This window comes from Conger conger, chromosome 2 (assembly GCF_963514075.1).
Source record: "Conger conger chromosome 2, fConCon1.1, whole genome shotgun sequence".
Classification (NCBI taxonomy): domain Eukaryota; kingdom Metazoa; phylum Chordata; class Actinopteri; order Anguilliformes; family Congridae; genus Conger; species Conger conger.
Window position 1 is genome coordinate 53,610,576 of NC_083761.1, and position 26,081 is coordinate 53,636,656.

Here is a 26,081-nt window from a genome sequence, read left to right on the forward strand (position 1 = left end):
AGAAATCAGACCAATTCTTTTCGAAGCTGTGGGATAGTTGGTTTCCCTGTTCTTCCTATGGGGTTTGCAAGGTGATCTATGCTCGGTGCTGTCCTTTTGTTGAACATAGTATAATGGAACATGTTAACAAATTGGCCAACTTGGTGGCTTGTACAGTGTATCCACTGCTAAAAGTAATCAAAGTTGTGCAATGTCTTCAAATGTATGTTTGTGCAGATTTTTTGAGAAATGATGCACATTAAAGTGTATTCACATTTGCCTGATTATAAGTGTCATGTTGTTTCAAAGTAATGGAAAATATACTACACTCAGTAGGTACACCTGTACACCAGCTTGTAATGCAAATATCAAATCAGCCAATCACGTGGTATCTATATTTAAAAGTGAATTCAGCCCTGGGATTGTTTAGAGGAAGTATTAAAATGATGTATTGACATTAACAATGTTATTCATTCCTTATATTTTATTTGTTTTTAAGCAATTTTATTGCACTTTCTTGACGCGGCATAGTTTGTTCTCTGTTTTGCTGCTGAAAGCCATTCATCTGATATTGTTTCACTGTGTTCCTCAGTCATCAGCTCCTCAGCCTCTGACTCTGTGGTTTTGTTTTTGACTGCAGGCAGCCTTACGACATGGTATGCTCAAGCGTTGTGTTTCAAAGTGAAATCTGTGGACTGTAACACAGGAAGAGAGAAACAACTTAGACAGGAAGAGGTGCAGCTATATAGAATGCTAATCAAACAGTCATTTTGTTCTGAGCAGGAGTGTTCCAAATAGCCATCGTAATATAAAATAAAAACCTGTGTTCATCTTTCTTTCTCCATCTCTCCAAATGTGTGGACTACAGAGTTACTGATGGTGTTTTTTCTTCCTCATCTTGAAAGAACTAGCGTGAGGAGTAACCCTCGAGGAGATGCACCTGCAGACTCTCTGAAGGGGAACACGACTTAGTTAATTACCCTGGGTGAGTAAGGTTGCTTCTTCTTCATTTAGAGACGGAGCATGCAGTTGTCATTTAATGCAGTTTGTTTTCAATCCATCACATAAATAAAGGCATCAGTAAGTCTTAATATTCCACTCTAATTGTATACATATCAGTTTTAGTGTATCTACTCATAGACATAACATAAAATAAACCACCAAATAATGTTTTACAAAATACTGTATGATCTACGTATGTGATAAAACATGTAGTATACTATCGCCATGCAGTTTTTCTCTGAAAAATTAAGTGGTTACTATTCTTGAACCATTTTGACTATAGGCATAACCCTGGTCTCTGAAAGGTAACCCTTTAGGAATTACACGAAATATTACTAAAATAAAGTTGCAGAAGCTCAAAAACAGTGAAATTGGAAGCCTTTTTTCTCACTGAAAAGATTTAATGTATTTGTCTGGATACAGATTATTGTAGCTGTGGCTGGTGCACTTAGAAACACAATGGAGCCAAGTCACAAGACTGGACAAATCCCCTTTCAAATTACAGGACAATATCACCAAAAATTATCATTCTGCATTGTTTTTTCTAATTTATGTCCAGGCAGTTTTCAAAAATATATATTTGGAGACTCCAAAAGTGTAAAATACTGCCTTTTGCTTACCAAACTATACAGACTAGTTTTGTTGGGCAGGCAATATATTGCTTTATGCAAGCGTTAGAAATTATACACCATTGGAAACGTTTTGTCATTAGCTAAAATGCTTTTTTGTCATCACTTCAATAACATGCCTGTAGTCGGTTCTTTGATGAGATGAAATTATACAGAATTTTCTTTTACTTGGATGGGGGTAACGCATTTTCTCTGCAACTACGTTACAAATACTGATCAGAGACAGTTCTTGAGCTCATCATGTTCGAGAGAGCCTATACAACATAGATAATAGAATAATAGAATTATAGAAATAGAGATAATAGAATTTATTTTGTAGAAGTGGACAATGGCGAAACGGACAGCAATGTTAATTCCTCCAGGGAAATAGTAAACAATGGACATTCTATCAACGTTTCTCCAAGTTAGCACATTTTTACAATGAGAAACTATGATGCATTTGGCCTGCTCAACATGTATGTCTTGTAGTATGTGGATTTCCAAAATGCAGAGAAGGTGAGGCCCCCCCACAAAATAAGGAACTAGTGCAAAAATACCCTCACCGGCCCACTTAAGGGGTTAATCTAAATGGAAAAACAGAAATATAAAATGCAATGTCACACAAACTCTGTATGGACAGTTGCCTTTTTTTTGTATGTGTGGCTAGTATCTGATTAATTTCAGAAACACATTTTCACACCAATACTATATGACGTATTGAAGACTTTCTGTAAATACACCATGTCACTTTACGCCATATTTATGTATGCTGTGAATTGATTTAATTGAAGTTGCTTTTAAATTTCGGTTTAGTCTGTTATGTCAAATTTATGTTATATTCCAATTAAATTCTGACTTACTGTAAGTAAGTTATAATAAAAACTGTATGTCATCGAAGCCGTACACAGGCCATGTCACAGATAAATGCTGACTGTAGAGATACAGGTTTATAGGACCAGTGTGGTTTAGAGCACTGCTGCCAGAAAATTGACTCAGCTCTGTGTTGCACAGGCAGCTGTAAACGCAAAGTTATTTCTCAAAATGAAGATTGTAAGAAGAAATTTGTCAACTGTATCATTTTAGCTTGAATGAGTGTGCTGTCCTGTTTTCAGCAATGAGAGATGAGATATCTAAGACTACAATATTATCATCTGTGCGGAGGAGCAAATTGAAGTAGTCCTGTTTTGGTATACCCTCATTCTTTCTGTTTGCAAACCTGCAACTCTGCTTTAAGTTTTTCCTCATACCATATAAACCCCTGCACCTCCCTTCTCCCCCCACCCCTCAGTGAAGAGATGTATTGGGGATCCTCTGTAGTTTGCTGTTCAAGCCGTGACTACTGCAGGTTGCAGGTTTTGTGGTTTGTCTCTGGTGCATTGATGCAGCCTGCTTCCAGCCTTCCATTTCTGTTTGTTTCATTTGTTTCTTCTCAACAGTGTCCGTTGCTATGTGTGTTGCCATGGCAGTAGACCAATTCACAACCAACATACTCCAGGTTTCTGGATCTTAAAGCAATCTTGCCTGTATGACAAAGTCTCCCATTCACCTTATGTCTTACCACATTGGCAAATGGTTGAACCTTTATAAGGTTGAGCTTTTAAGTATACTGTAACAAAATGGGGAAAACCTGAATATGGTCTGAGGAAACCAAACTTCTTTGGCCTGAAAGCAAAGCCAAACCCAGACCATCACCTGGTGATACATTCTCACCATCAAGCATGATTGCTTTTCAGCAGGAGAGACAGGGAAGCTAGTGTCCTCATTTTGTAAAAACAGAAATATATTTCTTTCATTAAAAAAAATAATAAAATGCTCCATAAAAAATATTGATTGCATCATAAATGTATTTAATTTATAGCATTGGTGAAAGAAGAAGAATATTTCAATGCATTAAAATTGTAAGGTGTAACAGAAATGTAACAAATATTTAAAAATTCAAGGGAGATTAACTTTATATATGAACGGTAACAGGTATATATGGTTAATCCATAAAATCGTTGTCATAAAATGCATATAATTTGCATATAATTTAGGAAATGGCCGCTGATGATCACTAGCTTCACCACATGCCTTAGGCTAGGCTGGGTTATGTGTGTTACCCAATTTAGTTCTGTAGTATAGCTTTGTTTTTCAGGCTCCGGATGCACAAACGTTTACGTTTTTAGGCCAGTTGTCTGGTCCATCCTCAGACCCTGAGTCATCACAGGCAAGCACAACTTTACAAGGCCAGTTTACATAATCCAGTGACAGAGCATTGCTGCGATCGACGACGTGCAATGGATCTTGCTGGTTGCAGCGACATTTGGTCCATACTCTGCTTGACTGGAGTGTGTTTCTAATTTTTGCTAAAGACAATGATCACAGTCTACGTTGGGGAAATATACAAACATTCTGCAATTTCAGCTGAGTGACACTCTGTCGCTGAACTATAAACTGGACTTTATTGAAAGAATAGTGAAGGGAAAGTTGATCAAAAATCCCCAGATAAAGTTGCTGTTTAAGCAACACATGACTAAATTATACACACTTTGGGCATGATTTAGTAATTAATGTCCACAATTTAACCATTTTTATAAGATCCCTTAAGGGGCTCATTAGAAAGAAGAAAATTGATAAGTAATAAAACTTAAAGTGAAGCAAAAGGGGTTTGGCGCAGCCGTACCATGAAGAAACGTATTACGTCAAATGCACCATGGCCACATCCTGGATTATGCTTGTCAGCTATATACTCAAATTACCTTTTCAAGTTTAACAGTTTGCTGAATGAGTGGTGCATTATTCCTCATGCTGTTAAAGACCTCTTCTTGTGCATGGTTGGACTTCCCAGTCTGGTATTAGCCAAATCTTGCTGTACAGGCTGTGGTCAGTTGCCACACAGTGCAATGCACATTTAGCTCAAGCATTGCCCACATTTTTATCAAACTTACAAGCATGTCCCAGCACAATAACAGATGTGATTATGAACATTCAAACCATCCATAAAACAAACTATATATTTCACTCATTTCTGAATTTGTAGATGTTATTTTTTAACTTGATACTTTGAATTTTGAATATTGGTGGTGTTTTTTTTTTGTTTTTTTTTACTAATTTCCTCATATTTACCAGCTGTGCCTTGCTTAATCTATCACTGGGCTTTATGAATACTTGAATCTCGTTTTCACTGTTTTCAGAGTGATGGATAAAGGCTGATGGGTGAGCTCTGACACATTCCTTTAATGGAGAGCGAGGCCCAAAGCAGCTTCGTCCTGGATTCCAATAGGCGAATAGCATGGCAAGAGGACTGTTATGTCGATCTTCAGTCTGATGCCAGCAGCCCACACACAAAGATGAAAACCGAAGGTGAGATTATTTAAATAGTTGAATTGGGCACAATTCTTCACAACTACTGTATACCAATGTTAATGGAAGTATTTTAATATATGCTCACCTACTATTTGCACTGGTACTGATCTCTCCACATTTTCACTTGACCTTCTGTGTTCAAGTTATTTGGATACAAAAGTACCGCAAGCAGCTAGTGCAGTCCATCTCTGGCCCCTTCCTGGAGAGTATTGTGAGCCACATGCGGAAAAAAGAGCTGCTGAGCCTGGATGAGACTTTGGCGATCCAGGCTATGGTGCATCTACCGGAGAAGGTGCTTGCTGTCATTGACACCCTGGCCAACAAGGGCCCACAGGCCTCTGAATCACTCCAGACCTTCATTGAGAACACCAATGGGAAGCTGTACCAACTCATCACTCTTCAGGGTGAGTTAGGGACCCACCAGCCAATTTGAACATACCTCTATCATGTTTTGTGGGATTATCAATGATTGTATGAGAAGTTGCGTTTGTGTGTCTATACATCCTCTCAAATTGTCAGCAAGGTTGCAGATAATTGGACAATTATGGCATGAATTGGATATAGTCATCCCCAAGCTTCCATGATTAAGGCAAAACAAATACACTCAGTGAGCATTTTACTACGTATTTATTAGACTTATTTTTAGACTTATTGGTCTTCTGCTGCTGTAGCCTATCCACTTAGAGGTTTGATACGTTGTGTGTTCAGAGATGCTCTTCTGCATACCACTGTTGTAATCCGTGGTTATTTACGTTACTGTCGCATTCCTGTCAGCTTTGAACAGTCTGGCCCTTCTCATCTGACCTCTGTCATTAACATGGCGTTTTTGCCTGCAGCACGGCTGCTCACTGGATATTTTTGTTTTTCGCACAATTCTCTGCCAACTCTCGAGACTGTTGTGCGTGAAAATCCCAGGAGATTTCCACTCTGTCTGGCACCAACAATCATTCCATGGACAAAGATCACATTTATTCCCCATTGTAATATTTGGTCTGAAAAACAGCTGAACCTCCTGACCATGTCTGCATGCTGATTAAATGTTTGCATTAACAAGCTGTACAGGTCTACCTAATAAATTGGTTACTGAGTGTATATTAACAATTCTTTCCCCACATTAGTTGAATTATCTACTGACAGCCATACATCATTTTATATGCCTGATAATTTAATGTGCTACCTTATTTCCCTATCTGTAGACCTGATTGTACAGAAGCACACAGAGGTCTTGCAGTCTCGCTACGGAGGCTTGATGCCCAGAGGAACATCCCTAGACAGCTTCGCTAACCTGCTGCTGGTGGAGGGACTCTCGGACTTGCAGCAGAAGGAGCATGATGCCTTGCAAATTGAGGCTACAAAAGGCATGGGGAGGCATCACGCCAGACAGCTGGCACTGGACAAACTACTGCAGCCTCTCACCCGTGTCAGCATACCTCCACGCATCCTTCTCACAGTTGGAGTTGCTGGCATTGGCAAGAGTACCTTGGTACGACACTTTGTCCAGCTCTGGTCCAAAGGGGAGATCTGTCAGGAGGTGAGCTTCATCTTCCCTTTTGCCTTCTGGGAGCTCAACAACTTTGAGAAGCTGTCAGCAGAGCGGCTAGTGAAGCAGGCCTATCCCTATGTGACTAATCTCAGCCATGTCATCAATGGGTCCTCTCGGGTCCTACTGATCTTCGACGGGCTGGACGAGTTCAAATGCCCTCTGGACTTCTCAGATGCTATGACTTGCACAGACCCCAAAAAGGAGGTTCCAGTTGACAACCTGATTACTAATATTGTGCGTGGGAACCTACTCCCTGATGCATCCATCTGGATTACTTCTAGACCCACTGTAGCTGCCCAGATACCTGGAGGTCTGGTCGACAGGATGACTGAGATACCAGGATTTGGATACAAAGAAATAGATGCTTTTTTGTGTAGTATGTTTCAGGATGAAGACCTTGTGAGCCAGATATGGTCCCACTTAAAATCCAACAAGATTTTCCTTGTGATGTCTTATGTGCCTTGTATTTGCTCAATTCTGGCTTCCACCATTGGGTTCATCATAAAGAATGGCTCACAAGACTTCTTACCCAGAACTTGGACAGAGCTCTACTCTTACTTTTTTAAAATGATAGTGGAGGGAGATTTAAAGGAACCCCTGAAGATAGAGCAGGCCTATGGAAGCAGCCGGAAGATGATAGGTAGTCTAGGGCGGCTGGCATTCTATGGGCTGATCAAACGGAAGTATAGCTTCCATGAACAGGACATGAAAGCCAATGGCATTGACCTGCCCTCCCTCCAGAGCAGCTTCAGCAGCTATATCCTTCTCAGGGAGGAGTCTGCAGCAAGCACAGTCTACCGCTTCATCCACCTGAGCATCCAGGAGTTCCTAGCTGCGACTTACTACTACACTGCCTCCAAACGGGCCATCTTTGACCTCTTCACAGAGAGTGGCATGTCATGGCCTAAGATTGGATTCCAGAACCACTTCAAGAATGCCCTGCAGAGGTCACAGAACTCAGAAGACGGACAGCTTGACATGTTTGTGCGCTTTCTGTCTGGTTTGCTCTCACCGCTGGTGGTCAGGCCTCTTTCCGGGCTACTGCCATTGGCTCGAGATGAAAACAGTGGTTTCAGGGTCCCTGCTGCATCTTTCATGCAGGGTGTCTTAAACTCAGGATCCACTGTCTCCTTGCGAGCTGTCAACATGGTGCACTGTCTGCAGGAGCTGCAGCACACGGAGCTAACACGGACCTTGGAGGAGGGCCTACGTAATAACAACTTGGCTGGAAAGCTGACACCAATCAACTGTTCGGTACTGGCTTACCTGCTACAGGTGTCTGAGGAGTGCGCCGAGGAGACTAACCTCTGCAACTGCCTCAACTATGGCATCGTCAAGAGTCTTTTGCCACAGCTCCTCTATTGCACCAGTATCAGGTCAGAAAGTAGAAATGGGAGGGGAAGGCAGGGCATTTTATCAAGTGCTTGTCTGTGATATGTCACTTTAAAATGGACTAGAAACTGCTTCATTTATCAGGTTTTGGCACTGAAAATAATTTGAAATCAATCTATTTCTTGGGAATTGGTCAAATGGACCTTGTGGGTTAAAAGTAATATGATGCATATTAAGAGCTTAACTTGCTAATTAGTTTATCATTTGTTAAGTCAATGCAGAGTTATCATTTGTTAAGTCAATGCAGCGTTATCAATTGTTAGCTAGCAAAGCATCAGTAATTTTCCTCTTTGAGGGCACAAACTACCTGAATGAGATGAGGGTGGCTTATGAATGTTATGCACTTTAGCTATATTTAGAAATATTAAACCCATACAAAAACAAGATGAGAGTAATGTAACTGTCTCAAAGGACAACAAAAGTATTAATCACCTTATGTTCACAGCTGTGCTCCCGTTAACCGAGAATTGTCAATCAAAGAAAAAATTTACTGTTTAGATTTTAATTGAGAAAAGGAAGTTAGCAGCATAAAGCCATGTAGACATGTAGCTTTCCAGTTAATGAATTGGTTAGTTCTTACCTACAGAGTATTTAAACAGTAGTGATATGATGAGTGTCTGGACAAACAATATTTAAATGAGTTACATGAAATTACATTACAGGCATTTAGCAGATGCTCTTATCCAGAGGGACGTTTAAATGCAACATGTAAAATTGTATTTAAACAGTGAGTTGAATGCAATATGTAAAATTACGAAGTGCACAGTATGATTGAATGTACAAGTTTCGTCATACAGTAGGTGCAGCTACTGTGCTTATATTATCTGGTAGGTCAAAGATGTTTTCAGTGTTAGCATCCAATGGTTATTAATGTTTTCAATTTGCAGACTGGAAAATAATAATTTCAAAGATGATGTCATGGAGTTATTGGGCAGCTTACTGAGTGCCAAGGATTGTCACCTCCAGAAAATAAGGTTTGAGCATAAAATGAATTAAATTGCAACAAACTTTGACAACAAATTTACTGATTTGCTGTATTGTTGAGTACATGGGTGGAGTGTGCTTACTGAAATGGAAAATAAATAATATGTAGATGACCTTGTTTTTATTAAATCATGTCACAGGGTTATTTTGACATTTGTGAGCATGATGAGACCAACCTACAATGTACAGTAAGCTAAGCAGTCTAGTGCCCTGACTGGCTTAATCTGTGTTCTCCAATCCATCAGCTTGGCGGAGAATGCTATCAGTAACAAAGGAGCCAAGGCCATCAGCAGGTCTTTGATGGTCAACAGGAGTCTGACCTCACTCGAGTGAGTCATTATGTGAACTAATTGCCTGTTTGTGTCTGAATAGTCTTCAGCCCAGAGCCTGTCCTCATTTCACTAATGAAGCAGCATTAGTGCAGAGTGTCAGTGTATATCAATTTGTGTTTCCAGATATGTCTAAATAGCTCCTTTTAAAAAGGCATGCCTGATCTGTTGTGGTGTAATACGTATTGTTTGCTGTTAGTTTTCGCAGCAACAACATTGGCCCCAAAGGAGCGAAAGCTCTAGCAGATGCCCTCAAGAGAAACCAAGTCCTGGTGTCTCTCAGGTGTGTTGATTTCCCACAAAAGAAATCACATTTACATGCATATAGCTATGAGCCTTCTGAGCACTACATGATATATGGCTTATCTATTGACAACTGAAACACAGATATTCAATTGCTTTCAACGTAGCTCAATCCATAATTGCCAATTCTAAAGATTAGTTACAGTTTACAAAATTATGCTTTGCTGTGGACCTTATATCCTGTCACCCTTATATCCCTATTCCAGCCTCCAGAATAACTTCATTGAGGAGGAGGGAGCCAAATACATTGCAGAAGTATTGGTGTCGAATCGCAAGCTAGTCACCTTGAAGTGAGTGTTTTCTTGCTTGTCTGAAGACCATTGGCATCTCTCCAACTAGCTATTCACCACAGATGTGCAGTTCAGCTCATGTCCTCTTTCTATTCCAGTTTACAGAAGAACTCCATCAGCACAGAGGGAGCCCAGAGAATCGCTGAGGCCCTGAAGAAGAACCAGACTCTGAAGGAACTGATGTAAGAGAAGAACTATATAATATTTCACACAGTGGCATCAGAGTTGCATTGTGACATTACAGATAGTTATAGTGGAGTGGAGTCATGCATTTATTGATCAGAAATATATTTGTCATTTTCATGCATGATGAGTCTTGTTTTTCCTGTATCTCTGCAGTTTGTCCAGTAACCAGTTGGGGGACAAGGGTGTGGCAGCACTGGCCCAGGCTCTGACAGTCAATCACAGCCTCGTCGCCCTTCAGTTAGTGCTTCAAACAATTATCATTTTCAGAGCTGATATTCAGATTTTAGAGGGAGGGGTTTTCAGGATGCTTTAGTACCACCAGCCTTTATGGTGTATGACAATTAGGGGTCTGTTTAATTTGAATGTATGCATGTATATGTTCAGGTCCATTTTCATTTGAGATTTTCTCCAATAGATTTATTTTGAAATATATTAAAGAACTAAAGATGAAGATCACACTATGCACTTATAAACTGAATTTAAAGTAAAGGCATGTGCATTCCTGGTTTCCTCTCTCCTGTACATGGGGCATATCAGATTTTAGTCAACTTTATGGGTCAAGAAGTACAGCCATTGCATGAAAAACAGAAAACAGACCAAACATAACATTACATAACATAATGACAAGAACAGGCTATTCAGCCCAGTAATACTCAGCTTCAGGAAGGGAGCCCTTGCTTGTATTTTTCTGTACAATCTTCTTTGGCTCAGCTGTGTGTTTCTGATTGCAGCCTTCAAAGTAACTCCATCAGCAACAAGGGGGTGACTGTGCTGACCAAGTCCCTGCGGCTGAACCGGGGACTCATGCATCTTAAGTGAGTGACCACTGTAAACTGCTCTCTTACACTGCTGTGCTGCCCTCGAGCATCTCCACCCACAGCCATGTACCTCCATCCTGTCATCTCAGCACACAATAGCCTCTCCCAAGAAAAAGTCATGATTTGCTGTGAAAAAATATGGTCAGCCAGAAAAATAGATATGACATGTTTTACTTTGTATCAAATGGGTATGCCTTGGGCTGGTATTATTTCATGTTTTATTTGTGCCTCTTATGTGGGTGTTTTTAATAGCTTATTTCTTTATTACTTAATCCTGTTATTATTGACAATGTTGACATGAAGGCTGTGTAGTTGGGGAAAAGTTACTTTAAGATTTTGCGAGGTAATTGTGTAACGTTTTAGCGAAAAAATTGAAACCCAAATTCGGAAAATTAAATTGTTTGATTAAATTGTTAAATTCCAAAAATGAAAATACAAGTCCAAGTTACCTCAAGTTATATTCAGTAGTGTAGTCTGGTGAGTTTGGGAGAGTTTAAACGTTGCCATGCTTTGGTGTCTTTGTATTTCAGCCTTCGTGAGAACTCCATTGGAGTGGAAGGAGCTAAGGACATCGCCAAAGCCCTGCAGGAGAACAACACTCTGAGAAATTTGGAGTGAGTCTGACTGGCCTCATTTAATAGCAGGCGTGCAGTACCCTCTACAATTATTCACACTCTTGATAAATTTTTTTTTTTAAGTCTGTATGGAATAATACAATTACTTTGCTATATTTTAATTATTTTAATTAAACTAGCTGATTTGTAATGCGGTCATGAAGATTTATTTTGGTTTTTTTTCATATAATTATTAGGGGTGTGAATTACATATTGAAAGTATAGGATATAATTGTACCTTTTTTGGGCATTGTTACCGGGGCCTCTCTGTGTGGAGTTTGCATGTTCTCCCCGTGTCTGCGTGGGTTTCCTCCGGGTACTCCGGTTTCCTCCCACAGTCCAAAGACATGCACGTTAGGCTGATTGGAGAGTCTAAATTGCCCGTAGGTATGAGTGTGTGAGTGAATGGTGTGTGTGCCCTGCGATAGACTGGCGACCTGTCCAGGGTGTATTCCTGCCTTTCGCCCAATGTATGCTGGGATAGGCTCCAGCCCCCCTGCGACCCTCATCAGGATAAGTGGGTTCAGATAATGGATGGATGGATGGATGGGCATTGTTAATTTCCTGACTTATTTTATACCACCTTTTTCCTCATCTTTTTCATAAGTGTGAATACATTTGGAGAGCACTTTATCATATTGAGTCAAGAAAGTGAAAAGTTCTATCAAAATGGTAGTCCTATGCTCTTATCTTTTTTTAAAGATGTGGAGCGCACAGGTAATAAGAATTTATATGGTAATCTAAATACTAAATATTGAATATGAAGCCAGTTACCCTTCATTCATGTGTATGTGTATCTGTCTGTCTGTCAGTCTCACAGCAAACCTGTTGCATGATGAAGGGGCAAAGGCCATAGCTGGTGCAGTGAAGGTCAACCAAGCGCTCACTTCCTTGCAGTAAGTAACTGTTTCAGTTGGCTAAGCAGCTCCTGTATCCTGCATTTGCCCAGAAAGAATGAGAATGAGAATGATAGAGCTCTATCTCCTACAGCCTCCAGTGGAATTTCATCAAGTCCAAAGCTGCCAAGGCCCTGGGCAAGGCTCTGCAGTCTAACAGCACCCTGCAGCAGCTGGAGTATGTATCTCTGCCATCTCTTCCCCCTCCCTTTCAATACCTGCTCTTTCCTCGTCATGTTCAATAAATGTTTTCATTCATTTGTGACTACATTTACTTTCCTCTATAGTGATCGCACTTTATATTAATTGGTTTCCTGCTTATAAGCTTGTATTATTTTCTGTGAACAAAATTGGTCTAATTGATTGATTCAAGTACGGAGATTGAGTTTTCTCCTATATGTAGTTGAAATGAAACACAGTGCAGAAAAGCATATTACTTTTTTGGTGGATCAATGAAGAAGCAGATGCAAAAAAAATATTAATTAGGATTGACCGTCTCTGTTTACGCGTGCTGTCAAAAATCTAAAAATTTATCAGCCCTCTCAGTAATATAACTTTGTGTGTGTGTGTGTCTCTCTCTCCCCCTCTCTCTGTGGGTGCATGATTTCCATGCAGTCTCCAGGAAAATGCCATTGGGGATGAGGGGATGATCGCTCTAGCAGAAGCCCTGAGGAGAAACACAGCTCTCACTACATTGTTGTGAGCCCTACTTTAATCACTAGCTCAAACACAATCTAAAACATCTTTCTCAAAAAAGAGAACCATCATACATTTTCCACAGCCCACAGAGTTGAATGTGTCTTTTAGTGCGGAACAAGTGGAAAAAAATCACCTCCACTCATGCATATGCATAGGTTGTACTATTATAAATTTGACAGAATTCTTTAAAAATGATTTTTTTCATAGTAACATTCTTCTTCATTTTAAAAACCAAGACTTAATTTACTATTGCTTGAGACAGATTTTCCTATAAGGGAATGTTTTTTTAACCCATTTTCTAGTAGTGGATTTGGGCGGTGGAGTAGAGTTGGTGACTCAGCTATTATTTCTTGCGTTCTCTAGCCTCCAGGGTGTGTCTGTCGGCCAGAGTGGTGCCATTGCACTGGCAGAAGCTCTTGTGTCCAACCAAACCCTGCATACTCTTGAGTAAGTCTTGTGCTCTTTCACATTTTTCTTGCCTGACCACACTTTATTACAAAACTTAACATCAAGAAGTGTTACTAGTACACATAACTATACTTATAGAAAGGTTCTATATAAAATGTTTATTTCAAGAACAAAATGGGTATGCTTTTCAAATAAATAAGTTATACTGTTGCTAAGTTTCTCTGTTTTAATTTAGCTTGCTGGCAAATACAATTGCTTTCTTCATTTTAATGTAATTCTGTTTCATTCAAGTCTCCGTGGGAATTCAATTGGAATGGAAGGAGCGAAAGCCATGTCCAATGCACTGAAGACAAACAAAAGTCTGCGAGTTTTAAAGTATGCTGCCATGTTTGCTCCCTCTCATTTCAGTAGTTAATATTAGTCAAAATAACTAAATCTTTATCTTTATATATGCTTCACAATCAACATTATTCAGAGGGGGTAATAACCAAAATACCAGTGATCATGCTGAACTTCTGTAAAATGGTGGATACATTTACATATATTGGGGAAAATGGGCCAGTACTTTTATTGATGAAAGAACAACTCATCAGAATTAGAGAAAGTAGTATCTTGGCTATTAACTTATTGTGGCTATTAACTTAAATCATGGTTTATAGCTTTAAAATGAGAATCTATTTAAAGATACTACAGTGATTATATAATGCAAATCAATGGGATACAAATTCTTGAAACATATCTTCAAATATATATATATATTTCACATCACTCTGAAAATTACAAAAGAATTACAAATTTTCAAACAACATGAATTCCTGGTGCATTATATCTGAGGTTCTACTGTACATACATGTTCAATGCACCTCATTATTTAATATTAGACCAACATGTGGATTTTATGCTGAGTCATAAGATGATCAAAGTTTCAGGGTGAAGCTTTTTTTTTTATTGCTCTGCCAGTTTTCACTTTGGTTTTTCAGTTTGCAGGAGAACTCCTTAGGAATGGATGGAGCCATTTTTATTGCCACGGCCCTCACAGGAAACCATAAACTCACTTATATCAAGCAAGTATCTTCACTTCACTCTTCATCAGCCTGGTCCTTTCAATCCTACATATTCGCAACCCAGTACACTGCTGAGGTCTCATGAAAAATGGTACCATACTCTGATGCCCATGTTACCATCTGAATGAATTTGACATTGAAATGTTTCATCCCAGTGGGTTGAGTCATGGTAACTGATGTCTACCTAGGAGACACAAAGATTAACGGGCAGGTCTCTTTGCTTTCTTGCAGCCTCCAAGGAAACCGCATTGGAGAATCGGGTGCAAAGGTCATCTCTGATGCCATCAAAACAAATTCTCCCAACTGCGTGGTGAAGATCTAAGCAAGCACACGACTGTTCATGGACAAACAGCAGTCAATATTGGCTCACTTCTGATGAAATCAGGGATTAAGCACAAGAAACATCAGCCTTCACCAGCGTGTTATGCTGATTCTCCCACTGCAAACTGACTCGCAAGGGGACATTACGTTATCATGTTTGCATGGACATAAGAACACCACCTCAGTGACTGTTGGACTGCCTCATTCAGCCTGCCAGTGGCAAGAAAATTTGTTTGCTCTCTTCTTCATGGATGAAATATATCGCTTACTGCCTTTTAATAATTTCCAACTCGGTAGAGGGACTATTATCAGCCATGGAAACACGGAATAATACCAGCCCAAGGGAAGTTCTTTGTTTAATTTGTATCATTACTTTTATTTATTTATGAATACGCTTAATGAAGGATAACCATTTTTAAACTCCAGCCACCCACTGTCCTTGTATTTCCTTCTCTCGTTTGCTAAAATTCTTTAACAGAACTTTTACATTTAATATGTGGCCTAAAGAAAAGTTGATACATGAATTAACTTATTGTTTTGTATGCCTATTTAATATCAGTACTTCCTAGTGTAGGTCCATGTGAACTGTTCATTGCTAATACAAAGGCAAACATGGAGCCAATGAAAGCATAGATATTATAGAAGTCTTATAGAAGAAAACTTTTCATGAAAAATGTTATCGCTTATATATATATATACATATATATATATATATACTGCCAAGAATTGTCTGATTATTTTGTCATTCGATTATGTTCAAAACAATAAACAATATCTGAGTGACATTACAATAACGTAAATTATTTTATCCCCCATTACACACAACAAATATTTAACAATGAGAAACTAACATTTACTTGTAGCTAAAAGGTGCACAGTATGGATTCTGTAAAATGTGTTGGAAAAGCTCATTGATCCCATTTTCAAAGTTGAAAGCTTGTGTGGTACAAAGATAAATGGAAGTAGAGCGCCGTTATCATTTTCCCTGCTCTTAACAAAAAACACTTTGAAAGGATGAGACATTGCAGGTTTTGATGACCTGTGATGCACGAGATTACGGGACACCAGGTGCTGCAAAGCAATCCAAACTCAGATACGCTCTTTCCAGCTACTCAACAAAGCATTCCTTTGCTTCTGAAAACTATTCGACTAGTTCCGAGAGCATTGGAAGTGGCATCTACAGAGGCAGTGCCATCTACATTGCCATTTAAAGTGGTCTTCTCACAAGTTCATTTCATACAGCTGTAACTGTGCAAGGATGCATTCAGTACAGTATCTACCAATTACATTCACTCTACCCTTGCAATGCAGTGGCCAGATTGGTAACAGCAAATGAGTCACAAAGGGGTGCATTTGCGGTTAATATTTCAAATGAAAGCCACGCACAGGAACAATGCAATAAAAGACATCCGATTCCATGAAGTGCCAGTCAAACATTGTTTGAAAAGAATAGTACACTTCCTCCCTAGTTTTGCTAAAATAACAAGTCTCCTATGAAATTCTTGAGGGTGAAATGTGGGGGATCTGCCAGGATATTTACTTCAAAACATTTAGAAGTAACACCAGGTGGTTTGCTTCTAATGTGCTACATTTTTAGACAACCGACACTACACAAAGCAGTAACATTTTTAATGCAATAACTGCATAACTGCATTACAGAGAGTACATCTGGATGCAACCCTTAAATCCAACACAAAAATAAAGGCAATTGTATCGCCAAACTCACTATGCCCCCATTGTCTTTTCATTTATACAGTACGGACTACACTGTATCAGGGCTCACGAGACCACTACATTTAACGTTTAGATTTGTATGACACTTGTGTCACTTTGTCATACTTGGTCCACTCCCTTATGCACATAGGTGTGATCTCTTGATAAGTTGTGCCCTACAGCCTCACAGCATGGAAGAACTGTAAACCTTTATTGTATCTGAAGTGAACATACGCATACATATGCAAGCATGTTCACATAATGTGCTTCAATTTATGTTCTATTGATGCAAGCTTCTCACAGTCAAAAGGAGTTTTCGTCAGAGCATACATTTGTATTGAACGTTTGTGTTGACTCGACAGTAGTTAAATGACTGTTTTGCAGTGTTCGTGTTCGCGTGCTTGAGGATAAAGTAGAGAAGTCTCAGAAGTCATTGTCACTCTCCTCCAGCGGTTCAGGGCGGTGGCCTCCACGGGGTGGCCGGGAGGGCTTTGGTGCTGGCACCTCCAGACTGTCGTTACCCTCCAAATCCTCGTTCTCTTCCTCCTCCCCTTCCTCATCCTCGTCATCCTCATCCACATCTATTTCGCTGTCCTCAGAATCCTCCTGTAGAGAGAGAGAGAGAGAGAGAGAGAGAGAGAGAGAGAGAGAGAGAGAGAGAGAGAGAGAGAGAGAGAGAGAGAGAGAGAGAGAGAGAGAGAGAGAGAGAGAGAGAGAGAGAGAGAGAGAGAGAGAGAGAGAGAGAGAGAGAGAGAGAGACTCGGGTCAGAGGTTGACTTCTATTGCTCCTCAACAGCAACAAGCAGGCGTGGCTATATCCTTGTGGGTGAAACTAAACCAAAATCAGCAGTTGGACCCAAGCTTCATCATTTATATTTTCATTCTATGGCCTTTATTAATTAAACTTTCTTCAGACCAGATTCAACCAAGCAGACATCTTGCAGCTGAAGTACAGCTCAATATGCAACTTATTATAATTACCATTACTGCTCTTTACTACTACAGGCCTTAAAATCAGGAACAATCTAGGCTTTCAGCATGGATGACAAAACCTGTGACACTCAGTAATCAATCCATTGACTGCACTTTTTTGCACAGTTTTGAGTTGAGGTAAACATGTTATACTTACCTCTTCACTGTCTCCATGCATTGTACCCACAAACCGAGCTCTTCCTGTGTGGGCAGAAGGTTTTGCACTTTAATATGACTTTAACTTTACTAACCTTTAGCACATAGAGTAATAAAGCTGATACATGTTATTTATAAAGGTGCATCATTATGTTATAAAAGGCAGAGTACCTGCCATGGGGCCGTTCCTGCCTGGTCGTGGTTTAGAGGGTCTGTGTTCCTCAATGTCACTGTCTGAGCCCTCATCCTCCGGGATGTCCATGTCTGAATCTTCATCTTTCGCCGCTGTCAATCAAAGAACATAACAGGTCTTTGCCGTTGTGTCTGTGCCTTTTGTGATGCAGTGCACCGTTTCTGTATATACCAAGTCAAGTTGTAAGTGGCTTTGAGTTTTCATTATGTCACAGACCATTCACCATTCTTGAATTCAAGAACTGTAAGGCACTAAACAAGCGAGGCTAAAGTGAAAAAGAGTTATGTCAAGCAAGATTATAAACACTAGCCTTTTTTGAAGGTACTCACAAATTGTTCACTAGGACAGTTTCCCTTAGTCTTTCATGCCTATTATTAATAATGCCTCGTTTGGTAGCCAATTGTACCCCATCTAATCCAATTAGTGTTAATTCAGACCCCGTCCCTCGGCGGCCCGAAGGAGAACAACACGCCTTCTTCAAGCCATCTTGTCTCACACTCGTGCCCGTGATTCTGAGGTGCCCAGGGGTCTTAGTATCTGTAGTTGGAGCTGAACCAAAGCGTTCTTTAAATAAGAAACAACCTGCTGGGAGATTGACCCTGAAGACAAATTGAATATGCACTGTGGCCATCGGCCATAGCAACCCAAGCACATATTATATGAATGAAATATTGCACAGGGGATAAGTTTGCAAGTTTAGAAAACGAAATAACAGCTAAGGAGAAATTCTGTGAGGTTGGAGGAGTGGGAGAAAATTGATATTTTCACACAAATTATACTCTCACTATAATATACTAGGCATCCTGGATTTGACAATAACTTCAATACTATTCTCTAACTTCAATTCTAAGACAATATTTAGAAAATGTATGGAAAGGGTAACTTGAATCATAATGAACAACAATTAATTGGTAGAATGCACCACGGAACTTGAGCTACAGCAGTGATGGATGTTAATCTTTCCAACAGCGTTATTTCCTGTCTGGGTTTATTGAGAATTTGACAGAATTAGCAGCAGCCACAGGAATCAGATAACCAAATCTCACAAAGCTAGCACTGTTAGATGTATAAACAGTTAAAAGTAATTATGTATTGTCAAAAACAAAAGATGTTTTTTCTGCAAGTAAAATATTCACAAATACTTTTCTCCACTGTTGCGGTAAAAAAAGTGTTTTAAGGGGGAACTTCACCCTGATTAATATTTCTGTTTTTTCTTATCGGTTTTCTTTTTGTTAAAAAAAAATCCATTGTGTGTGTCCAGCTTCCAAAGCACCTCTGTGAAAACTGTTAAGCTTGAATGATGATTGAGAGTTGCTTGACTACTGTTGTGTTTGCTCCCAAATGTATGTACACGCAGTGAGCACTTTATTAGGTAGACCTGTACACCAGCTTGTTAATGCAAATATTTAATCAGTCAATCATGTGACCGCAAGTAAATGCATAAAAATTAGCAGACATGGTCAAGAGGTTCAACTGTTTTTCAGACCATTCCCAGAATGGGCAAGAAATGTGATAGTAAGTAACTTTGACCGTGGAATGATTATTGGTGCCAGAGAGGAGTATCTGAGAAACTGCCGATCTCCTGGGATTTTCATGCACAACAGTCTCTAGAGTTTGCAGAGAATGGTACGAAAAACAAAAAAGCAGCAGTTATGCGGGTAATAACACATTGTTAATGAGAGGTCAGAGGAGAAGAGCCAGACTGGTCGAAGCTGACAGGAAGGTGACACATTACAACAGTGGTATGCAGAAGAGCATCTCTGAACACACAATGTGTCAAACCTTGAAGTGGATAGGCTACAGCAGCAGAAGAACAATAAGTAAAAAGTCTAATAAATACCTAATAAAGTGCTCAGTTTATATGCAGTGCCCTCTGAAATCATGCACACCCTTCATAAAGGCTGCATAAAGTAAGCAGGTAATGAGCTGTAATGCAAAAAAAACAAAAGAACTATTACACTCTCTCAATGCCATTGCTAGGTGAAAATGATTTTGTTCATCAAGCATTATTATTATTATTTTCTCCAAACAATTATTTGCACTCCAAATAACATCATATCCAGTACCAAGACAAGCCAGAAAACTTGGTTCCATCAAACTTGGTCAGCACAATGATAATGCAAAACACACCTCCAAATTAACCAAAACATGACAGCCTACGTCTCGGACAGTTTTTTTCTCGTAATGGCTTCCTTGACTGTCATTAGCAGAACTCTGGTCCTCATGTTCACAAACACAGCCTAGATATTGAAAGCTCTCTTATATCTTCACCAAGGAAGCGATTGAATACACAGACTATTCAGAAGCAGCTTAGAAGCCAACTGTCCAATAACTCTTGGGCCCCAAAAATGGGGGGACTGAATAAAAATGTGATTCCTAACACGGATCACCCAATATGGATGTAAATACCCTCAAATTAAAGGGGACAGTCCAATGTGATGGAATACACAGCCGAAAGAACACAAATTGTACCAACTGCCGAAATAGATATGGAACGCAGTGCGTTTCAGGGAAAATAAGGCATTTAAAATGATCCAATAACCTTAATTCACCCATAATCACACTTTATTGACCTTGAATCATTTAGTGACAATGGGGAGGAAAGAGAAGTAAAGCATGATTAGGTATGTATGTCTTTGTGGAAGCACATATGTAAAGGTGCATGTCTGTCTCACCTCCACTCTTCACCAGGCACCTCTCTTCCTCCCTCAGCTTGTGCTGCATCATTCTCAGGCTGTTCTCTGCTTCCTGTGATGAGAAAAAAAAAAAAAAAAAAAAATCAGGTCAGCTAGTGTTACCATACCAACAGACTCTAAACTCTAGACTCTAGATTCTGCCACATAGTGAAGCCTCTCACCTCAAACCTCTCCTGCTCCAGCCTGTGGTAGTCCTCCAGCTGCTGCTCGAGGAAACTCAGGTTGCGGAACTTCTCCACATAGATCTCATACTGCCTCTGCAGGTCCTCCTCGATCTTCTCGTACTCGTCCATGAACGCAGGCCTGTGGCGTGAATCAGAAACAGTGACAGTGGATACAGAGCCCTTTCTCTACATCTCAAAATAATTTGACATTACAATTACTTAAAACCTTTGTAGATCCGCTCACAGAAATATGAGCATGTCACTTCACTGCCCGTTCCACGACAGGGTAGTAATGATTTGGGGCAGGACCGGATGCTCCCTGCGGGTCTGAACTCACCGCACACTCTGTAGTGTCTGCAGGCGCTTCTGGTTTCTCTCCAACTCCTGCTTCTTCTTATCAATCTTAGCCTCGAGGCTGGATTCATCCAATGACACGTTGTTCAACATATCAGTTGTCCTCTGGACATTTTCCTAAAGCCAAAATTAGTTTAAAAAAAAAAAAAAAGAAAGGGAAAAAAGTTGTGAGCTTCAATGGAAACTAGGGCTGAAGAATATTTGCTTTGTTCTCCACTAAAACCATGTAAACTTGTATGTTGTAACACTGTTCCGGGTGTAAATCCAGCTACTTGCAACATTTTCATATAAATGTTAAAATTCAACTCTTTTGTTGGGCAGTGGTAATATATGAAAAACAATAAAAAACAATGGATAAATGACATTTTATGAACAACCCAATGACAGTTCCCGTTCCCTGGCAAGCTTGTTTCTCACATCAGAATGGACCTCATGCCCTCTTCCTATTGTTTATATAAATGTATCTGACTGATGTTTTCACACACCTACCTTCAACATAAGGTTTTCACCTGCCTACTCAAGCTAGGAAGCAGAGTACACTGGCTTCCATACTCACCAGGACATCCTTGATGGCCGCTCTCAAAGCTTTCTCCGTCTCATTGATCTCCAGGGGTCTTGCGATGGCAGCGGTCCTCATTTCCTGAGAAAAAAAACAAATATAAATATTAATCTTACACTAGCAATGCCTGCAATCGGTACATTCACAAAGTCTTTGTATCACACAAAAACCTTTTGTTTTTAAATAGCAGAGTATTATTAAAGTGATTAAGACTCCTGCTATTTTAAGAGTATAGATAATACCCAAAGAGAACTTTACAAAAACTCTTCAAAGAATCTTCAAACTTCAGAGAACAAATTGCTAAATGTAAGATGCTTACTTTTAATTCTTAAAATGTACAAGGGTATTGTTCCTCACCCTAAGGTCCACCTCCTTCCCCAGCAGGTCATATAGTGTGGCTCCTTTCGATGTGATCTCTGATGCCAACTGTCTTGCTGCTTTCAAGTCAGCAATCTGATAGACAGTCCCAGACAAGAAGAAAATATACTTTGAATGGTCTCTAGGATATTTCTTCATGACATATTGAGCAATACATATATGCCAGTAGCCACTTTCCCTTACTTACAGAGTTACTGAACACAGGCTTGCCTATGCAAATTACGATTAAGGACCAGGAATCTTTTCTGGAATGAGTTGATATTTGCAGGAGTGATGAGCCGAGACACATCTAATATGAATTAATACACATTAAACTGTTACAAGTACTGTAAAACAAGAGTTTGAAAGAAATCGATCTTTTAAAAAATGAATCTGTTTTTGTCACAATTAGCAGTAATATAGGTTACAGTCATCTTATCAGAAGGGGAAAAAGAAAGCATCTTCAAATTCATTACCTATAAACACCACATGTTACAACTGCATTAAAAATGACTATAAATTCCACAGGTAAATTTTTTTTTTGCATATAATGGTGAAGGAAAGTTCAGAAACTAAGGCAAGACTGTTAGTCCATTATATTCATGAAATTTTCACCTCCGAAATAAACAGCTCAGAATGCAATAAACCTGTTCTCTCCAGGAGTATTTAACTCCTTGAATCACAGTGCACCCATCACACAGAGCTATTTCTTTTCTCTCATTCAATATCAATATTTTGATTCCATTTTCCCTTTCTAAGCTGTCATTTGCTGCTTATCCTCATCTAGTTAATATATATTTATTTTACAGTTTCAACACATTCAATATGACTTTCTATATTCTCCCTCACACCTTAGATCCAAGGTCAAACTTGAACTTGCTGCTGTCCTCCTCAAGCTTGTCCCCTGAGGCCATTTCCTTGGTCTTCATGGCACTGTACAACACAGAGGTTATCTTCAGCATCTCCTTCACTGCATAGCCATCTGCCTGGTACAGCCGCTTGGTATTCAACTTGATGTGAGCTTTTGTAGCCTGTCAACAATTCAACCCCAATGCAAGATTAGGTATCGGTTTAAAAAAGCTGGGATAGTTTAGTGAAGTGAAGCCTGTCTAGTTTGAGGCCAACTCCCTTAGTGGTTTCCTTTTTGTTTGCCAACCTTACTCAGAAATGTATGACCTCCCACAGAAGCTTAAAATATGAAAAAAAGATGTACAATGTCATTGGTATGAATTGCACTGAATTCACAGAACAATGTCTTACAATTGACAATGTCCAAATTGTTCTGGTGAAAATATGCAATGCCTAGTAGAAACTGTAGAAAGTGACATGCATTTGTCAGTATGTTACTACTGGAAGTGAGGGGGAAAAGTGATAACATGCACACAACAAACTATTCCATCAGGAAAGTGTGGGTGAAGTTAAAATGCACTGCCTTTTTTTTATAGGAAGAAAAGCTGCACAAAATATCTATAGAAGAATGTGTTTACCATGAATTGAGCAACGGCTTTAATGAAGAAAACCCGGTCAGATTCTGAATCGACATCACTGGGAATATCCATCTGCGGCTCATATCTGCAGATATGGCAGAGACATGTTAATATTATTCATGTTCCAGTAAAGACCAAACGTATATCTTTCTCGTATCCAATAACGTGTCTTGTAACATTCTGACACCAACCTTTTCACCAACCAGACCAGGATCTCAGCCACCAGGGTGAAGTTGGGCGATCGAAAATTTTCCATGGATATCAGTCGAGGATATCCCAGGGCCCGCATCATTTCGGTGAAATCTTTTGACCCAGGGGAGGAATTATACATGAGATCTTTGCTGGACAAAATTGAACTGATGTGGCACCTGTTCAATATTCCATAGCATGACATTAATTCACTTTCAGAAAGCAATATGAAAGAACCTCAAGTGCTCAATGCGTAAATACATACAATTTTATTAAAATGATTACTTTCGTGACCAAAAGTTAGGTTACGTTTAGTACTGGTGTTGATCACAAAACTCATATTTTACCACGTAAAGCATCTTTGGGGCTTTGAGAAAAGCGCTATACAAATAAAACTTAATTTAATGGAATAGGCGCACGTTATCTTGTATTGGTATTGTAAATCACTCTGCGTAAGACCGCCTGCTAACTGATTGTAACCAGATTTTTAGGTATGTACAAGGCAAGCTGATGTGAATGGTCTGAACTACTATACTACACATAAGGCGTCCAAAATGAAAATGCAATAGGTGAGAAGACATGAATAACATGTACTGAATTTCAAGGAATACATGTTAAAATAACGTTTAACGTTAAGTTACTTTAACATAGCTATACTCACTCCTTAAATCTCTAAATGACATGATGATCCGTTTCCGCTTTCATTTACAGTGTCCAGACGACCTGAAAGTATTTCGGATGAAAGAACAAAATTGATGTCAGAAAACAATGACTTCGAGAGTTCAGCTTAGTTTAATGCTACTTAGGATTCCACACACTGAAAATATGTTATGGTCAAATCCTACTACTACTACTAGGATATCTACAACATTAATGTTAACTATTAAAAAGTTGGAACATTTCATACAACTTAAAACATTTTCTTGATGGCTATCACTAGTAGCTAGCTAAGCTGTGCCAGGTTAATCAGGTTGCTTAGCATTTTGATGTAAGTTAGCTAGCTAGAATGAATAACGGTAGCTAATGATACGCAGCTAGCTAGCTGGGTTGCTATCCTAATTGTTGTAACGTTAGCTAAGCTAGCTAGTTTACTTAAACGTACCTGTAAATGGAATATATGCCCGTTGTGCTGTTTGTCAATCAGCCTTTAGATAAAGCAGCTAAGTTAGATCAGAGTTTATTCGCGTTTCCACGGACGATAGCATGCAAGCTATTCGCGTTAAATATAGAGTTGCTTGCTCTCGGTCTCCAAAACAAATCCACAACTACGGCGTCGTGGAAAAGACAAACGTAACGGTAATAGGCAAACTCCAACGCTGTAAAGACACAGAAGAGAATACGTGGCATAATATGTGATTCAAAAGCTAGTACAGTATTCCATCTTGACCAATTCATACTGCATGGCCATCGTCTGAACACCACCTCCATAGTATTGTTATCGGCAAAAAAAGACAGGTGGTTGCAGGTAGGGATGGAGGAGAACCTCTTATAGAGATAGACCAAATTGTGTTTCTGCGAACATAAAGTCCCAGGCAGAGAATATAGTGAAAAGTAGGGGGTGCAGAATGTCAGCTTTAACTTTAAAAAGGGTATTCACATCCATTTTGAGAGATCATTGGATTGGAATTACAGTCCATTTTATAGGCCTACATATCAAACCAAACTCATTGGACAGCACTTCATCCTACAGTGATACAAAATCTGCTAAAGCAACAAAGGAGTTTGTTCAAAGACAAAAACTGGAAAATGCTTGACTGGCCAAGTCATCTGAATCAAATTAAACATGCATTTCATCTGCTGACGAGAAAGCCAAAAGCAACTATCCTCCAAAACAAGCAGGTCCTGACAGAGCATCACCAGAAGACATCTATCACTGGGTGTCCTCTCTGATCTTCTACCGTCACATACTTTCAGCAATAAATGCGAAGAATGTGCAACCAAGTAAAATATATAATTACTTTATTTAAGATTATGTTATGTCCAATTGGTTTTGCTCCCCTAAAATAGGGGGGTAATGTATGAAAAGTTATGTAGTTACATGGTTCATTTGATATGGATGAAATACCCTCAAATTAAAGCTGACAGTCTGCACACTTACTTTTAAAAAATTGTTTTATTTCAACTCTAATGTGCTAGGACAGAGCCAAAACAACAAAACATCTTCTCTGTGACTGCTGGCCAGATGGCCTCCCTGAAAAGTCTGGTATTTGCTGTCCCCTTTACAGTGTATCAGTCTTGGCTTGAAAAAGGTGATCCATCTTTCCCCAAGCTTTTAAGTAAGAATTGATTAACATCATGCATGCATGTGTTTTCATATACAGTAGCCACATATACACAATTGACCATCTTGATATAAAACGCATTGTCATCCCTGGTGAATATTAGATCTTCAAGTAGCCAGATCTTTAAAAGCTGGTCAACCTGGGTTAAGCTGTTTTTGACACTTCTAGCTGGTTTAAC

The 26,081-nt window shown here is 39.4% G+C and overlaps 2 protein-coding genes across 3 annotated transcripts; one reads left to right on the top strand and one right to left on the bottom strand.

Moving 5' to 3' along the window:
- Nucleotides 1-725: 725 nt before the first annotated feature.
- On the top strand, nt 726-15,575 carry nlrc3 (NLR family, CARD domain containing 3). The gene is made up of 19 exons (XM_061225550.1): nt 726-964; nt 4,763-4,931; nt 5,078-5,338; nt 6,131-7,853; nt 8,757-8,843; nt 9,099-9,182; nt 9,382-9,465; nt 9,692-9,775; nt 9,874-9,957; nt 10,115-10,198; nt 10,693-10,776; nt 11,310-11,393; nt 12,206-12,289; nt 12,384-12,467; nt 12,905-12,988; nt 13,352-13,435; nt 13,688-13,771; nt 14,377-14,460; nt 14,692-15,575. Exons 2-19 carry the CDS (start codon nt 4,808-4,810, stop codon nt 14,780-14,782), a joined length of 3,378 nt encoding a protein of 1,125 aa, XP_061081534.1. The 5' UTR covers nt 726-964; nt 4,763-4,807; the 3' UTR covers nt 14,783-15,575.
- An 819-nt stretch (nt 15,576-16,394) lies between these two features.
- On the bottom strand, nt 16,395-24,946 carry cluap1 (clusterin associated protein 1). 2 transcript variants are annotated; one of them, XM_061225562.1, is made up of 13 exons: nt 24,724-24,940; nt 24,283-24,344; nt 23,624-23,735; nt 23,433-23,517; nt 22,797-22,976; nt 21,946-22,041; nt 21,586-21,669; nt 21,013-21,146; nt 20,673-20,814; nt 20,491-20,563; nt 17,794-17,907; nt 17,624-17,667; nt 16,395-17,100 (listed from the first exon to the last, which is right to left on the bottom strand). In XM_061225562.1, exons 2-13 carry the CDS (start codon nt 24,302-24,304, stop codon nt 16,918-16,920), a joined length of 1,269 nt encoding a protein of 422 aa, XP_061081546.1. In that variant the 5' UTR covers nt 24,305-24,344; nt 24,724-24,940; the 3' UTR covers nt 16,395-16,917. The 2 variants fall into 2 exon arrangements, with proteins under 2 accessions (XP_061081546.1, XP_061081555.1); XM_061225571.1 differs by having other exon boundaries at nt 16,936-17,100; nt 17,624-17,663; nt 24,724-24,946.
- Between the last annotated feature and the right edge of the window lie 1,135 nt (nt 24,947-26,081).

Excerpts from the sequence above, each read along its gene's own strand:
- nlrc3 (XM_061225550.1), top strand. The coding sequence starts at position 4,808 with ATGGAGAGCGAGGCCCAAAGCAGCTTCGTCCTGGATTCCAATAGGCGA. Across the intron at positions 4,932-5,077 it reads CACAAAGATGAAAACCGAAG|TTATTTGGATACAAAAGTAC; the intron begins GTGAGATTATTT and ends TCTGTGTTCAAG. Across the intron at positions 13,436-13,687 it reads CAAACCCTGCATACTCTTGA|TCTCCGTGGGAATTCAATTG; the intron begins GTAAGTCTTGTG and ends GTTTCATTCAAG.
- cluap1 (XM_061225562.1), bottom strand. The coding sequence starts at position 24,304 with ATGTCATTTAGAGATTTAAGGA. Across the intron at positions 23,736-24,282 it reads GTCATTTAGAGATTTAAGGA|ATTTCACCGAAATGATGCGG; the intron begins GTGAGTATAGCT and ends CTGGGTCAAAAG. Across the intron at positions 20,815-21,012 it reads CAGACACTACAGAGTGTGCG|GCCTGCGTTCATGGACGAGT; the intron begins GTGAGTTCAGAC and ends TTCACGCCACAG.